The following is a 15,590-nucleotide window of genomic DNA, read 5'->3' on the forward strand; positions in this document are numbered from 1 at the left end:
TACACTTTAAAAAGTTTAAAGGAATGTGTAAATACAATAATTATACAGAAAACGCTGTTCTTTTAACGAAAAATACGATACACGATACATCATTCATTATAGAAAAGAAATTAATATATTGCTATGATTGTGTTACACTTGTTTTTGACCTGTATCTGTTACGTTTCTCCCTTGCGGCCGATTGCGCGTTTCAGTGGTTAATTAAGCACGTGTGTCTTTTTGTCGACGTGTGTCCGACAAGTAGTTGGACTGACAGTTTTGTATTGGAGCTCCTGAAATGAGCTGTGTGAACGAAAACTTGACCTAACTGCTATTAAATAAAACATGTGCCTGTAATTCTATAAGAGTGAGGACAACAAAACGTAACAATTATGACAATACGATGGTGATCGAGGACTGAGTTATTTTAACCAGAGATAATGGTTGCGGGCAAAATGTTTGTCAGTTCTCTGTAAAAATAACGTGGATCAATGTGTGTTGTATGATTATTTAAATTGGCAAACGGTCGGTTACTTGAAAACCATTGCTAGTCACGGACTCACAGTGGTCGACTAAGCGTGTATTTTGAAGCGCAGATATTGAACACTCGTGTCGCTAATGGGTAAATATAAGCAAAACCATATACCACCGGTCGATCGTAATTCGCCTTACCTGAATGCACCACCATGAACTATAGAAATAACATATGCATATGTGTTTATTAGCAGTACAATCGATAACAATAGTAATAGTGGATACATAAAGCAAGCAAAAGATTTCAGAAGACGTTTCTTGTCAATAGGAGGGTGGCAGCATATAAAACGCACGATGCAAATTATTTATCGAGCAGTTGCCATATCAGTAGCTCACTGTGGAACTAAAGCGCCATTTACGTTATGAAATACAATTGCAATGCATTTTGACGTAAACGCCATCACCGCGTTCTTAGAAACAATGTCATGGTGTCGTCCAACAAAATAAAATTATTATTCATTAAAGATTAAACGATAAATATAAAGCAGTTTTTTGCCGGTTAAAAATATTGATAACAGTCACCTACAGACAAAAATTCAAAACAGGGCACTAATTCATCAACAGGAATTCATATAACGAATCCCGTCTCATTTGATAGCAGTGGACGCCTTAGCGTAATATCACGATGCTTTCAATCTACGTCAGTGTTTCTATCGCCTAAAATGTTTGGTCGGAATAAAAGCTAGGACGGATAGGGTAGGCTACCTAAGATAATTTAGACATATGTGCTAACAGTTTCGTAAATTTCTGCCATTTTCATAAAATTTGTACGCAATGCACGGCCTTTGACCATCACAATGCTCATACTGGCAAAGTAGGTTTTTGGAGGCTGTGGCCTTTTCTTAGCAGTGAAATTTACACTCTGAACAATTTGACTCAAAGTTTGTCATCATTTTTTTCGTCTGGCCTGAAAGTTGATGTACTTGTGGTCAGGCCGTTGTTTGCTTCAGCCTGTAAGAGTAAAATGATTCTTTGATGTAATGAGAGTTATTAACTTCATTATGGAAACTATATTTTCTAGTTGTCTACTGCGATAAAAAAAGAACTGTGCAGGATGGCTGTGACGAGTTATGAGATACAGCACCACAAATATTTAAGGATGAATGCCATAGACATCAACTAATTTTTGCCCACCCACTCACGATGTCTACATGTATATCACATTCCTTATAGGCTACTTCAGACTCATTTAAAGTATTTTAGCGTTTAATGCGCCAATGACATGACATAAATTTCACTCGACTGCTTGTTGGTGTTATGAAAGCTAGCTTCTTGTATAGTTTTACGTTGCAGTGAAAAGCCTTGTACAAACAAATAGGCACGACTGTTTTATATCTCGATTTGTATAAAACAAAATTCCATAAATCACTGAAAAACATGGCGGACCATGACTAATCATTTGATCATTCTTAAATGTTACAGTGCTGGAGTAGTCTTATCAATTTCAAACGTTCTAAGTCAAACTTACCCCGGCTGGCGGTGCGGTAGTTCTTCTCTCCTCCTCAACAAGCGGATTGTTGTACGACTGAAAGTGGAAGTGTGTGTTAGTCGATATTGTTATCAAGCCGTCAGATTACTAAGCCAGTTTTTGTTTACATATAAAACCAATAAACAACACACAGTTTGCGGTTTTAGGTCAGATACGTTTCATGGAGTCCTTACAAGCTTACAATAAGCTTAAATTAGTCCACTCTACACAGTTTACCATTAGGTAGGAAATTGAAACGTGAGTCCAAGAATAAAGGTTAGTGGTTAGTAAAAGAAGTTGTTTATCAAAAATTAACAGTAGTTTCAAAGGCATTTCATAGCAAATTCTGCGTTTTAAGCATTTGGTAGTGCGTTAGCAACTAAAGCAGAGTTACTTTTGGCGCATCTTCTGCTGTCGATTTAAATCCGGTTACCAGTGGCAAATCGCTTTGATAGGTTGAAGACTTCTTTTGTTTTCGGCAAGCAAAGCAGATGACACCTAACAACACAGCAAGGAAGAATACTCCAAGTACTATCGAAATGGCGATTGTTGCTTGTCTCCATTGATAAATAGATTCTTCACAATGAATGCCGCCGAACTGCGGTTGACATCTGAAAAACGGCAGAATTAATCATTCAGTGTCTTTTACAAAGTTGAGCTTGACTTATTTATTTATTTGTCTGTAGATGTAAGCTGAAAGGTACTACAGCTGTTACAGCAAGAAATACTGCGTAAAGCCAATATAAACGTTCTACGTAACTTTTATAATGGAGTTAAATTGTCATGAGCTTCATTTAAAACACAAAAAGAATTTATAAAGCAGTAAATGACCAGTGTATGTACCTGCAGTGGGTGGAGTTTCCATCAACGTAACACTCTCCACCATTTAAGCACTTTGCACTATCACAGAAGTTTTCGCAAAGTCTTCCGGGCCTGTTGTGCGTAACACAAGGTATTATAGTTAGACAAAGTTACAAGTCTTTTCACGAACGTAGTTTAAACGGAACATGTTTCGCAGCATCTTACTACCGAGGTTACAATCTTTGATGTTTAATCATTCACTTGGAAGAATACGTTAAATTAAAAATTATGAACTAGCTTATGGCCAAAAAAAAAATTCACCTGTTAGGGCTTACGTCTTGAAACCCTTCGTTGCAAGAGCATGTAAAACCGCCATCTATGTTTATGCATCTTGCATGAAAACTACAGTCATTGGTGCCAGCAGTAGAGCACTCATCTACATCTGTTGGGAAAGAATAGCTGTCTAATTAAATTCAGAAGTAAGCAGCAATCTTATATTAAAACTTATTCTAAAAATTTTCGCTTAAAGTTAAAACATACAGTAATATGAAGCAGCATACCTTTTACCGCAATATTTGAAAAATTGCCCGTTGCATTAAGCTGAGTTTCTAAGAGACCACCAAGTGAAGTGGCAGTATGTTTAAGCGCATCAGTATCTGCAAAAACCAAGTCGCCGTCGACAACAACTGAACCTTTTGAGAGCTTGTTGATCTTGAATGTATGGAAACCATACTTTCCAAAGAGCGAGGAAAGCTACACAAATATTTAGATACATTCATTGGAATGTGTCACAAAAACTTTAAAAATGGTACACACGTTTTAGTTGATTACAAGAACGTTACAAAAAAGGTAGTTAACAGCACTGTTACCAATTCAATAAGTGATGAAATAAAGACGAGTGCCTCATCCGATTTAATGTCTTCATAAGCTTGTACATACTCTGCATTCATGGTGAACTGCGCATTATAAGTTTTTAATGAAACGCATGTACCATTCTTTTCTTGTTGATTTTCAGAACATGATACCGCTGTAGTTGCGTCTTCTCTAAAAGCTGGTGTACCAACATTGGGTAAGGTAGTGTTTCTTACTGTTTCTTCCATACCCTGATCTATAGTCAATGACTCCTGTGTGGTCAGTTCATCTGTACCCGTTGTTTTGTATACTGACAACATTCTAGTGACAGTTGTTACATCTGGTATTACAGCTGGCTCAGTTTTAGTGGAAGTGTCTATGAATGACGTTGATCTTACAGTCGTTTCAATCTTTGTTGGTTCATTGGATGACCTTGCTTCAGCAGTGGGAGTCATTGATTCTTGTGTTATTAGATCATCTGCATCTGATGTTTTTTCTACTGACAACATTTCAGTGGCAGTTGTTACATCTAATATAACAGCTGACTCAGTTTTAATGGAAGTGTCCATGAGAGGTATAGGTGTTTCATCCATTTCAATTTTTGTTGTTTCATCCATTGGCAATGCTTCAGCAGTAGCAGTCATTGATTCTTGTGTTGCCAGTTCATCTGCAGCCGTTACTTTTTCTACTGACAACATTTCAGTGGCAGTTGTTACATCTAATATAACAGCTGACTCAGATTTAGTGGAAGTGTCCATGGGAGGTGTTGATGTTTCATCCATTTCAATCTGTGTTGTTTCATCCATTAGCAATGCTTCAGCAGTAGCAGTCATTGATTCTTGTGTTGCTGGTTCCTCTGCATCTGTTGTTTTGTCTACTGACAATATTTCAGTGGCAGTTGTTACATCTAATACAACAGCTGATTCAGTTTTAGTGGAAGTTTCTATGGGAGGTGTTGATGTTTCATCCATTTCAATCTGTGTTGTTTCATCCATTAGCAATGCTTCAGCAGTAGGAGTCATTGATTCTTGTGTTGCAAGTTCATCTGCCGCCGTTACTTTTTCTACTGACAACATTTCAGTGGCAGTTGTTACATCTAATATAACAGCTGATTCAGTTTTAATGGAAGTGTCCATGGGAGGTGTTGATGTTTCATCCTTTACAATCTGTGTTGTTTCATCCATTAGCAATGCTTCAGCAGTAGCAGTCATTGATTCTTGTGTTGCCAGTTCATCTGCCGCCGTTACTTTTTCTACTGACAACATTTCAGTGGCAGTTGTTACATCTAATATAACAGCTGATTCAGTTTTAGCGGAAATGTCCATGGGAGGTGTTGATGCATCCATTTCAATCTGTGTTGTTTCATCCAATGGCAATGTTTCAGCAGTAGGAGTCATTGATTCTTGTGTTGCCAGTTCATCTGCCGCCGTTACTTTTTCTACTGACAACATTTCAGTTGCAGTTGTTACATCTAATATAACAGCTGATTCAGATTTAGTGGAAGTGTCCATGGGAGGTGTTGATGTTTCATCGATTTCAATCTGTGTTGTTTCATCCATTAGCAATGCTTCAGCAGTAGCAGTCATTGATTCTTGTGTTGCCAGTTCATCTGCAGCCGTTACCTTTTCTACTGACAACATTTCAGTGGCAGTTGTTACATCTAATATAACAGCTGACTCAGTTTTAGTGGAAGTGTCCATGGGAGGTATAGATGTTTCATCCATTGCAATCTTTGTTGTTTCATCCATTAGCAATGCTTCAGCAGTAGGAGTCATTGATTCTTGTGTTGCCAGTTCATCTGCCGCCGTTACTTTTTCTACTGACAACATTTCAGTGGCAGTTGTTACATCTAATCTAACAGCTGATTCAGATTTAGTGGAAGTGTCCATGGGAGGTGTTGATGTTTCATCCATTTCAATCTGTGTTGTTTCATCCATTAGCAATGCTTCAGCAGTAGGAGTCATTGATTCTTGTGTTGCCAGTTCATCTGCCGCCGTTACTTTTTCTACTGACAACATTTCAGTTGCAGTTGTTACATCTAATATAACAGCTGACTCAGATTTAGTGGAAGTGTCCATGGGAGGTGTTGATGTTTCATCGATTTCAATCTGTGTTGTTTCATCCATCAGCAATGCTTCAGCAGTAGCTGTCATTGATTCTTGTGTTGCAAGTTCATCTGCCGCCGTTACTTTTTCTACTGACAACATTTCAGTGGCAGTTGTTACATCTAATATAACAGCTGACTCAGATTTAGTGGAAGTGTCCATGGGAGGTGTTGATGTTTCATCCATTTCAATCTGTGTTGTTTCATCCATTAGCAATGCTTCAGCAGTAGGAGTCATTGATTCTTGTGTTGCAAGTTCATCTGCAGCCGTTACTTTTTCTACTGACAACATTTCAGTGGCAGTTGTTACATCTAATATAACAGCTGATTCAGATTTAGTGGAAGTGTCCATGGGAGGTGTTGATGTTTCATCCTTTTCAATCTGTGTTGTTTCATCCATTAGCAATGCTTCAGCAGTAGCAGTCATTGATTCTTGTGTTGCCAGTTCATCTGCAGCCGTTATGTTTTCTACTGACAACATTTCAGTTGCAGTTGTTACATCTAATATAACAGCTGACTCAGATTTAGTGGAAGTGTCCATGGTAGGTGTTGATGTTTCATCCTTTTCAATCTGTGTTGTTTCATCCATTAGCAATGCTTCAGCAGTAGCAGTCATTGATTCTTGTGTTGCCAGTTCATCTGCCGCCGTTACTTTTTCTACTGACAACATTTCAGTGGCAGTTGTTACATCTAATATAACAGCTGATTCAGTTTTAGTGGAAGTGTCCATGGGAGGTGTTGATGTTTCATCCATTGCAATCTGTGTTGTTTCATCCATTAGCAATGCTTCAGCAGTAGCAGTCATTGATTCTTGTGTTGCAAGTTCATCTGCCGCCGTTACTTTTTCTACTGACAACGTTTCAGTGGCAGTTGTTACATCTAATATAACAGCTGACTCAGATTTAGTGGAAGTGTCCATGGTAGGTGTTGATGTTTCATCCATTTCAATCTGTGTTGTTTCATCCATTAGCAATGCTTCAGCAGGAGCAGTCATTGATTCTTGTGTTGCCAGTTCATCTGCCGCCGTTACTTTTTCTACTGACAACATTTCAGTGGCAGTTGTTACATCTAATATAACAGCTGATTCAGTTTTAATGGAAGTGTCCATGGGAGGTGTTGATGTTTCATCCTTTTCAATCTGTGTTGTTTCATCCATTAGCAATGCTTCAGCAGTAGCAGTCATTGATTCTTGTGTTGCCAGTTCATCTGCAGCCGTTACCTTTTCTACTGACAACATTTCAGTGGCAGTTGTTACATCTAATATAACAGCTGGCTCAGTTTTAGTGGAAGTGTCCATGGGAGGCATTGTTGTTTCATCCATTTCAAATTTTGTTGTTTCATCAAATGGCAATGCTTCAGAAGTGGGAGTCATTGATTCTTCTGTTGCTGGTATTTCTGCATCTGTTGTTTTGTCTAGTGACAACATTTCAGTGGCAGTTGTTACATCTAATATAACAGCTGGCTCAATTTTAGTGGAAGTGTCCATGGGAAGCATTGTTGTTTCATCCAATGGCCTTGCTTCAGCAGTAGTAATCAATGATTCTTGTGTTGTGGAATCATCTCCATATGTCATAGTAGTTTGACTTTCTGTAAAGGCATCTATTGTATAATTGTCGTAAGTGTCATAGAAGTCTCCAGGGTAGTATGCACCGTATTCCGTGTTGTCATAGCCATAAGAATCGCTTCCGTTTGATTCATTGGTGACCTGGCGTTTAAGTCTTATTTCGTGCAGGTCTTCCGCGTTATTTTTTGACAGTGAACTAGAGATTGCCAAGATAATTTTATCCCTGCCATTGTATATTTGATGGTCATTGTTATTTTTGCTTTGGTAGACTTCACACTGGCTACCAATAAAACCCGAATAGCATACGCAGTAATTGAAGATAAGTGTCCCATGGCCGTTGCAATCTGCTATAAATACAAGTACAAAGCCATTTGTAAAGTTTAGTATGTAAAACCATAGAGTCATAAAACTTAGAGAGGTTTTCGTAAATTTAAGCGGAATGCATTTTAAGCGTCTTACTTGATGCTGTTGACACCACTTTTCGATTCAAAATTCCGCATTCTACTTGAGCTGTAAAAGATTTATAAAATTCGTTTTTAAAACGTCATAAATGTGGTAAAACAAAAATCAGTACTATTTGTTGTCAATTCCGCCATTTGCATGCATTTGCAACGCAGTGTCAGAAGCACTAGAACACCCTTCGGCCACTACATGGAACACTTTTGAAGATATTACGATTTTGAAGAGACTATTTGTCATGGAACACTTCTGATGTAATTGATGACATTCATAGCACCCCCATGATCATCATATCGCAGCTTATGGCTTTTGTTGCGGTTATACCGGTCAACAACGTCTTGGCGAGTATTAAAATTTTTTATGTTGTTTAGACTTTAGAGTAAGGGATAAGTGCTGAATTAAGCTGACCTTCGAAAAGATGAGCTGAGCTGTCAGTACGTATATATACCGAACAAACGAAATTTGTAATAATAATGTAGTTTATTTATGATTTACTTTTAATTTGTCTTAACACTTGCCCTTCGCTTTAACAATTCATCAAGTTTGTCAATCAAAAAAAAAGAAACGTTACCGGTGTCACGGCAAACAAAATCGCTACAACACGTGCAGAAACATTAAATCGCTTTAAGCAATTTGCTAAAATTACCGAGCACTCACCTGATGATGAATATAGGACGATCAGGGCCACACCCGTTAAAGCGTAACTTAAAGCTAGACGATCCTGCATGATGTCCTTTTTACTACTTCTACAAAAACAAATTTTTAGTCATAATTAGTCGGATGAACAATACCTTATTTAGGTTATTTAGTCATGCTCTAATCTAAGGTTATACGGTACCGCGCCTTATCCAGCGTCATAACTCCTGTTATAAATATTAGTCGGTCTGTATAAGTTTTAAACAAAGATTATGTTCTATCTTATTTTAGACTAGCAACACGTAATATGGTCTCATCTGTCCTTATGAAAAAAAATTCGTCTTAAAAACGATTCTGTAATATTGAAGCTCATTGAACGATGCTTGAACACTGAGTACGCGTCTTTCCATAATACTTCATATCTGTGACGTAATCATTACGAAGATCTTGTACTTTTTTGCAAACACTGTTTTTTCCTTTCACTACAACAAATTACGGTGGAAGATTTATACGCAACCGTAGCACTGTTTTTTTAAATTACTACACTACCACGAAAGTTAGTTTTGTCAGGATTTTACGCTAAACCTAGTGTATAAGGGCTACCTAAAAATTCGCTGGGAGCAGACACAAGTTTAACTTCAAATACGTTTTGCTATGGAATATTTCCTTTCAGTCTTTTCCACTCTCAAGTAGACTGATAATTACCTAATTAAATATTATGGTATAATGATTTGAAAATATTTTGCTCTTTTTTCATTACAGAACAAACCAACATTTGCTGCTTGCCTCTCATGGGAGAATCACTAAATGACCGTAATGCATGCCATATCCCCCAAAATAAGCCGTGATACTATAAATCATGCTGAAAAAAAGACTGTCTACACTACAGACCCTATCTTATCTCATGATTAATACGGTATATAGCAGTCGCATTTCTTGATATAGTTTTAATGCACGTTTATTTATTAAGGCTGTCAATCCTGCTGACTTGCTTCGGGTAAACACTGAATGCGTAATTCTCACCTAACGAGCAAATTATCCTCGTCTGGGATCCAGGTAGTCCCACATAAGAAATGAAAAGTTTATATCAGCCTCGCAAGTCACGGGAAGTGCTGAATAGAATTACTCTTGTGAGAATAGTTATTACGTTGACCGTTGACCTAAGCTATACACTTGCAACACTTAACTAGCCTTAAGTGGATCGCATCTTTGACGTCGCTTTGCGAGATCGCGTCCCTTAGCGACTTGTTCTAATTACAACGCCTGACGCGTAAAAGTGACATGCTTGGTTAACATTCAAATCGCCAATGTCACGTCAGCGACAGCTCATTATCACAGGACAATGACGTATTATTTCATCAACGACAAAGTATTCGTGCCGAGCCCATCTTAGAGCTATGCTACAATTCCTGCTTCCACGCTGTTATCAATGTTAATCGCGGCAACCTGCATTTTTTTAGGCATCGCAATTTGCCTCCGGTCAAAAATAATCTGTAGTTTGTACTCACGTCACCAAAAGTATGATGCGGTTGTCAATTACTTTAACCTTTCATATAAAGCGGTTACAGTAATATATATCAATTCGACCGTATATATATCTATATAAGTTATATCATATTCAATATTCATGTTACTAAAGCTACCGTGTGTAGTACACTGTTGTGCGTGACATGTTGCTTTGAGATAAAATGCCCCGGTTTAGTTGAACGTGCATTCGCTACATTTCGAATCGGTTTCCCAAAATTGCCGTTTCATCGTGTTTGTAGCCAGAAGGCAGGAATAGTTCAGCGCTTCACGATAATAACGGACGCAGTGAAGGTTGAATTGAAATTATTGAAAACTTATTGCGCCGAGGCATCCGAGTGCTCACTGGAAAAACTAAACCAGTAATTAGCCGATACTCGTTATAGGAAACAAAGTTTAACACAAATTAAACATGGATGTGAACTTACGGGCGTAGAACCAATAAATAAAATGAAGTCTAAAACGCAAGGTTTCTGTAGTGTACTTTAGTACTTATAACTTTGGTCTATTATAACAGACCAAAGTATAATTATATAAATGCATTTTATTAGACACGTTAAGCGAAGCACGTTCTTATAAATGCATTTTTAAGTTAGATTATGTTTTCTTTGCTTCGCTACGTTTTGTAGGTAATGATTAGCCCTCTGATGTTTTAGTGCTTAAAGTGCTTTAAAGTTAAAGTTACCAAAATCACTTGGGGGTAAATGAAATTTTAATAACAATATTTAGCCAAGACAGTAAAACATATTCTTAGTTATTTTCTTGACTTCATTTGTGTTCGTTCTGCTGGTAAACCTAACTGTCACAACTTTACTCCTACATATTGATAAAAAAAAGCAACAATGTTTGTATCGCAGAAATATCATATCACAATCGAATACAACGGGCTTGTTATTTTCCGTGCAAACTTTGAAATATAAATGTTGTGACAAGTTTCTTCGTGTTTTAATGACTCTTTCACCCAATTTGGTTTTCTCGTGGTTTGGTCATTCGCTGTTATCAGCACGTATATTCAACGATTCAAAATTCATTAATTTGACACTATTTTAGCGTTTCTTGTTGGTAAGATTTAGCTCAAAATAGAAAATAACGATAACATGCCCACGTAAAGCGTTCTATGATAAATATTCAGCCTTTCTCAACTTAAACAATCTCTGTAAATTATATAAAAATGCCGAAGAGAATTTCGTTTCCTCTTATTATTCTTCCTCATTTCCAGGTATCGAATACGTCATCATCGTAAAATGCACCCAACTCTATTGTAGATCGCGCGATTTAGAATCTAAGTCGTAAGCTCATACCTTGAAGCATACCACGCGCATAAACATGATGTAATCGGTGAAGACCAAAACGTTATTTGCTTTTTCTTAAAAACTTGCTTCATTGAAATAAATAAGACACCTTTCAATTGTGTTTTAAAATCTTGATCCTGAAAACAACTAGCCTACATTTTGCTTTCACAACAGTAGTAGTTTAAAATATACAACCCAGCCGCCGACTCATTTGCGTTAACAGTTTAGAAGTTTTGCATGTAGAGCACGTGACAACACCTTTTCTATTAAAGCTTGTACCGAGCGAATATTCTTGTAGTCGCTTGATTAACTTAAGCTCTAGCCGTCTTATATGGAGGTAAACGTCTAACGAACTTGCGCCCGTCAAATCTACATCAATTAATTATTCATATCAGCAGCACCAACAAAATATTGAGAACCTCATGATAAACATTTCGTGCTAAAATTGGCAAGCCGCTTTCGTGAATTGAACCCGAATAACCTTTGCAAAAACTTGCGAGTTACGTAAACTTACTTATAAAAATATAGCTATTGCGAGACTATTAACAAATACACGAACGGAAAAAATGTAATCTTTGATCGTGTAATGTAATGTAATGTAAATGTAATCGAATCTTTGTGTTTATCTTGATTTTTCAAACGTTGGACCCTCAAAAGAACTGCCATTATTTGAACCTGCTGTGACACGGACCGACAGAGAACATCGCTTTGTTGCTGATGGTGGCTCTCGATGAGTTCCGTTGTCTCATAGTAAACTGTTGAGGAAATCAAAAGAAACCTTGAGTGTACAACCCTGTAATAACATGACGATGATAGATTTTTTCTGGATCTAGCATATACATTGATCGTGGTCTCTCTTCTAATTGTAAGTCAATGTCATAATGAAAACGTAATTGAAACAAGACCTATATTTGATGTTCTACAATCGTTTCATAATTGTTTCGGCGTGTCTAAATTGTCGTATACGGCCTTACAAAAAATGTTGTGCATGGCGTTTTAAAAGTGCACACCATAAATTTGCAGATACTGCAGGTATAAATACGATACTGCATTTCATTTTAAGGCGTTTTACAGCTTTATTGCTGTTATTCTGGTAGGCGCACAAAGATGTTGGTACGGTTTGTGCATTTCTCAGTGCCCGAACCTTTGTTGATGACAAGTTTATAACTTGATACGTTTAAAAACTTTTGCTGTAGCAAGTTTTCTCGGCCCAAACTAAGAAAAACAGAAGGCCAAGTTTCTTGGAGCTTTATTTCTCAACGAAAATCGGTCTAGTCATATTCCTACTTATCGTGAATATAAGTGCGTATTGTAATCGCGTAAGCGTGTTGCCTATAGTGCACAAGAAGTCTAACTGTAGTAGACTATACTCACTCTTATGAACACCTTGTTATGGGTTACAGTCTTCAAGGGTTACACTCCATACAGTAGGCCTACCTGCCAATATTTTAAAAGCTCGTTGTGCATCTGTAAGTTGACTATAGTTATTAAGTTGTAACAACACTACATGCTGGAATAGTCCTTTAATTACGATTCGGTTGACCACAAGCTACTCAATCAATCTTTTTATCATCAGCTACTAACACAATACAAGAAATGAAATACTTGATTTGCAACAAAACGTTTAATCCCAGTGCTGTTAAGTCGAGTATGCGGTACATGAATGTGTATACCAGATCATTCAGTAGTTATATCACTATAAAATCAAACTATGTCATTGTGAATGTAAAAGTATGTGAGAAAACTTGTTTATATAAGGTATTTTGAAACTTGTTTATATAAGGTATTATTTGGATGTCTAGAGGAAGTCTGAATACGTTTCATGTTTAACACGATTCTAATTGTTTACGTTACAAATAGATGTAGGTTAAGGTTCAGGTAACATTTAAGTTAGGTTAACAAGCAACTGCGAAAAATAACGATCAACGTATAGCCTACAATTTTTTTCTGGGGAAATAGTGGTAACTAGAAGTAGAATACCTTTGTTTTTGCTGATGGCTGTCTGGACGTATAGCTTTCATAACCACATAGGCTTAGTAGATATAGGTTGCCTTATACTGAATACCGTATTTTTTTGAATAGAAACTGCCCTTGAATAGAAACCGCCCTCGAATAGAAACCGCACGATTTGATTAAAAATAAACAATAGAAGCCGCCCTCGCATAGAAGCAGCAGAATACAATGCTGAAATCGCTTCGGTGTAATATAAAGGTTGTCATTGAGAGCTTGCACATGCGAAAAACAGCAGTTGTCACATTGTAGTAGTGGTCGGATAATAATAAAATAAAACCTTTTTGTCAAAAGACAGCGCAGAATTTTATTGTCACCTAATCAACACTACCGGTACTTCATGTAATAAAAAAAGAAGCCGCCTTCGAAAAGAAGTCGCCCTCGAATAGAAGCCGCACAAAACGTTCAAAAATAAAAAATAGTAGCCGCGGTTTCTATTCAAGAAAATACGGTATAGCCTATACCAGCAAAGTGGAAGCCTATTCAAAAGCATTGTTGGTTTCCCCGCCCATTTCGATATTTTCCACAGAACGGTCTTCCAGCGGACTATCCTCAACATCACAAGAGCGCGCTATGAAGGCCCTAAGATGATAAAATCCCCAGTGAAGTATGTGGGCCACTGGCATGGCGATCAGGGATGCAACCAACGAGTACAGAACTGCGATTCCAGGGCTGTTTGCCCAGTCTAATGGCGGGTAAACAGCTGATCTAACTCCAGCACCATGTAAGATTAACGTAAAAATTGCATAGGTTAGTCCATAGCCAGCGGTATATGGGAAATGCAGAAATCGAAGTGGAATTTTGTTGATGAATAGATCTATGAGCAGGAGCAGGTAGGCTACAACATGCTCATGAATATTAAATTGATGAGCAAGAGCTTGAGACGATAGTCTACTAGACAGGAGTCCCCAAAAGAGTATGTCTGTGATAAGTGCTCCAGATATAACTGCTTCAAACACTAACCAAACAACTTTGTGAAACCAACGTAAGTCTGCAAGAAAATACATGAGTGGTTTAACGTTGGTGAAGCTGATAACGGTAACATCGTGTATTCGGTTTCTGCATGCACAGACATTAACTTGCCAAACCAACAAACTTACCCTACCTTTTCCTTCAGTAGCAACTCCGTATATTGCTATGCACAAGGCAAGGAATAGATACAAGCAACCGGCAACTTCGCTCCAGTTAGTGAGAAAAATGGCATAGTAAGGTTGAGGAATTGTAACTACGTCTGCAATAATCCAGGCTAAAGCATAGCCGAAGATGATGATTCTATATATCAAGTAACCAATTCTGTTTTTTCCCCACTGCCGTGAAACACACGTTGGATTAAACGGATCCGAAACCTGTATTCTTCAGTTTTACTCGTACTATGATTAACTATAGGCTACACTAGATTCAATTGAACATTATACTTTGATCTGTAATTATATAACAGGTGTTAAGCTGTTAGCCAAGCTAGAAAAAACGCTGCAAATCGGCCTTGCTTATATTTCAAAGCGTTATTATCACCAACCTGAGATTCATAGAAGCATGAACCACTGCAGTCTGTAAAGCCAAAATGTTTTACTTTGAACTCAATCCTGCATCCAGCCGTCATAGCGTCTACGAAGTCTTCAGTGTAATTTATATCTAATGCTTCCGACTTAACCTAGTAACAAATAAAAAATAATTCTGTATCTTAATCTCTGTACTGATAATAATTTAAGTTGATCAATAGGCTGCGTCACTCACAAGAAAACATAAACAAAAGAAACCGTTAGGCAATAAATGCATGCTATGAGTGGTGCCAGATAACGTTTTCGTTTCCGCTCGAAATGTAATAAAGCAGTTGAGCAGTTGACGTAGTTTAATAGCTGCCTGACATTATCATCACCAATCATAATGTTCTATAGGATACCGGCCCTGTTGCAAAAACCATTGCACAACTATAGTTTATATTAGAGACTCCACGAATAAGGGGCATTATATATAATACCATACCTAATGATTGCTGAGTCATGCTAGATACTATAAACATTACGCAAACGTAAAAGCTGTCTTTCGATACAATAAATAAAAAATAAAGTAGGTTAGGATCTGCCGTATGACGCATTTCTGTAGCCGGAAATGTATTGTGGACAATTTTGGCGGGTATCGTCCTCTTCAAATAGGAGAGTAGAAAAGTAATTTGTAATTCAGCTGTCCCCATCAATTGCCAGGCAGTTGTACAATGCTCTAGGCAATATTTTCTCTCTGCATGAGTACTGGTTTACAGACTTTCATCAATAGTCTTGCATTTTCGGTGACGTTTTTCTGTTCGTAGCAACATCGATAAAGGATTATCTTTTAGTGATTTTTAAAATTTTTTCTTTTCTGAGTGACTTA

The 15,590-nt window shown here is 37.5% G+C and overlaps 2 protein-coding genes and 1 long non-coding RNA gene across 4 annotated transcripts; all 3 read right to left on the bottom strand.

Annotated features, from left to right (window-relative positions):
* Window positions 1-679: 679 nt before the first annotated feature.
* On the bottom strand, window positions 680-9,740 carry LOC143458668 (uncharacterized). Of its 2 annotated transcripts, none has more exons than XM_076955516.1 (10): window positions 9,421-9,740; window positions 8,419-8,507; window positions 7,762-7,812; window positions 3,652-7,649; window positions 3,343-3,535; window positions 3,104-3,224; window positions 2,825-2,914; window positions 2,415-2,592; window positions 1,982-2,038; window positions 680-1,464 (listed from the first exon to the last, which is right to left on the bottom strand). In XM_076955516.1, the coding sequence occupies exons 2-10, from the start codon at window positions 8,486-8,488 to the stop codon at window positions 1,390-1,392; spliced, it is 4,833 nt and encodes a 1,610-aa protein (XP_076811631.1). In that variant the 5' UTR covers window positions 8,489-8,507; window positions 9,421-9,740; the 3' UTR covers window positions 680-1,389. The 2 variants fall into 2 exon arrangements, with proteins under 2 accessions (XP_076811631.1, XP_076811630.1); XM_076955515.1 differs by having other exon boundaries at window positions 2,376-2,592; window positions 9,421-9,737.
* Window positions 9,741-11,784: 2,044 nt separating this feature from the next.
* On the bottom strand, window positions 11,785-12,716 carry LOC143458670 (uncharacterized). Its single transcript, XR_013117688.1, has 2 exons — window positions 12,588-12,716; window positions 11,785-11,968 (listed from the first exon to the last, which is right to left on the bottom strand). It is a non-coding gene; the product is annotated as an uncharacterized LOC143458670 (long non-coding RNA).
* Window positions 12,717-12,725: 9 nt separating this feature from the next.
* LOC143458669 (protein rolling stone-like) lies at window positions 12,726-15,107 on the bottom strand. Its single transcript, XM_076955517.1, has 4 exons — window positions 14,958-15,107; window positions 14,740-14,874; window positions 14,329-14,530; window positions 12,726-14,214 (listed from the first exon to the last, which is right to left on the bottom strand). The coding sequence occupies exons 1-4, from the start codon at window positions 14,997-14,999 to the stop codon at window positions 13,703-13,705; spliced, it is 891 nt and encodes a 296-aa protein (XP_076811632.1). The 5' UTR covers window positions 15,000-15,107; the 3' UTR covers window positions 12,726-13,702.
* Window positions 15,108-15,590: the final 483 nt, after the last annotated feature.

Source organism: Clavelina lepadiformis, chromosome 5 (assembly GCF_947623445.1).
Source record: "Clavelina lepadiformis chromosome 5, kaClaLepa1.1, whole genome shotgun sequence".
NCBI classification, from domain to species: Eukaryota; Metazoa; Chordata; class Ascidiacea; order Aplousobranchia; family Clavelinidae; genus Clavelina; species Clavelina lepadiformis.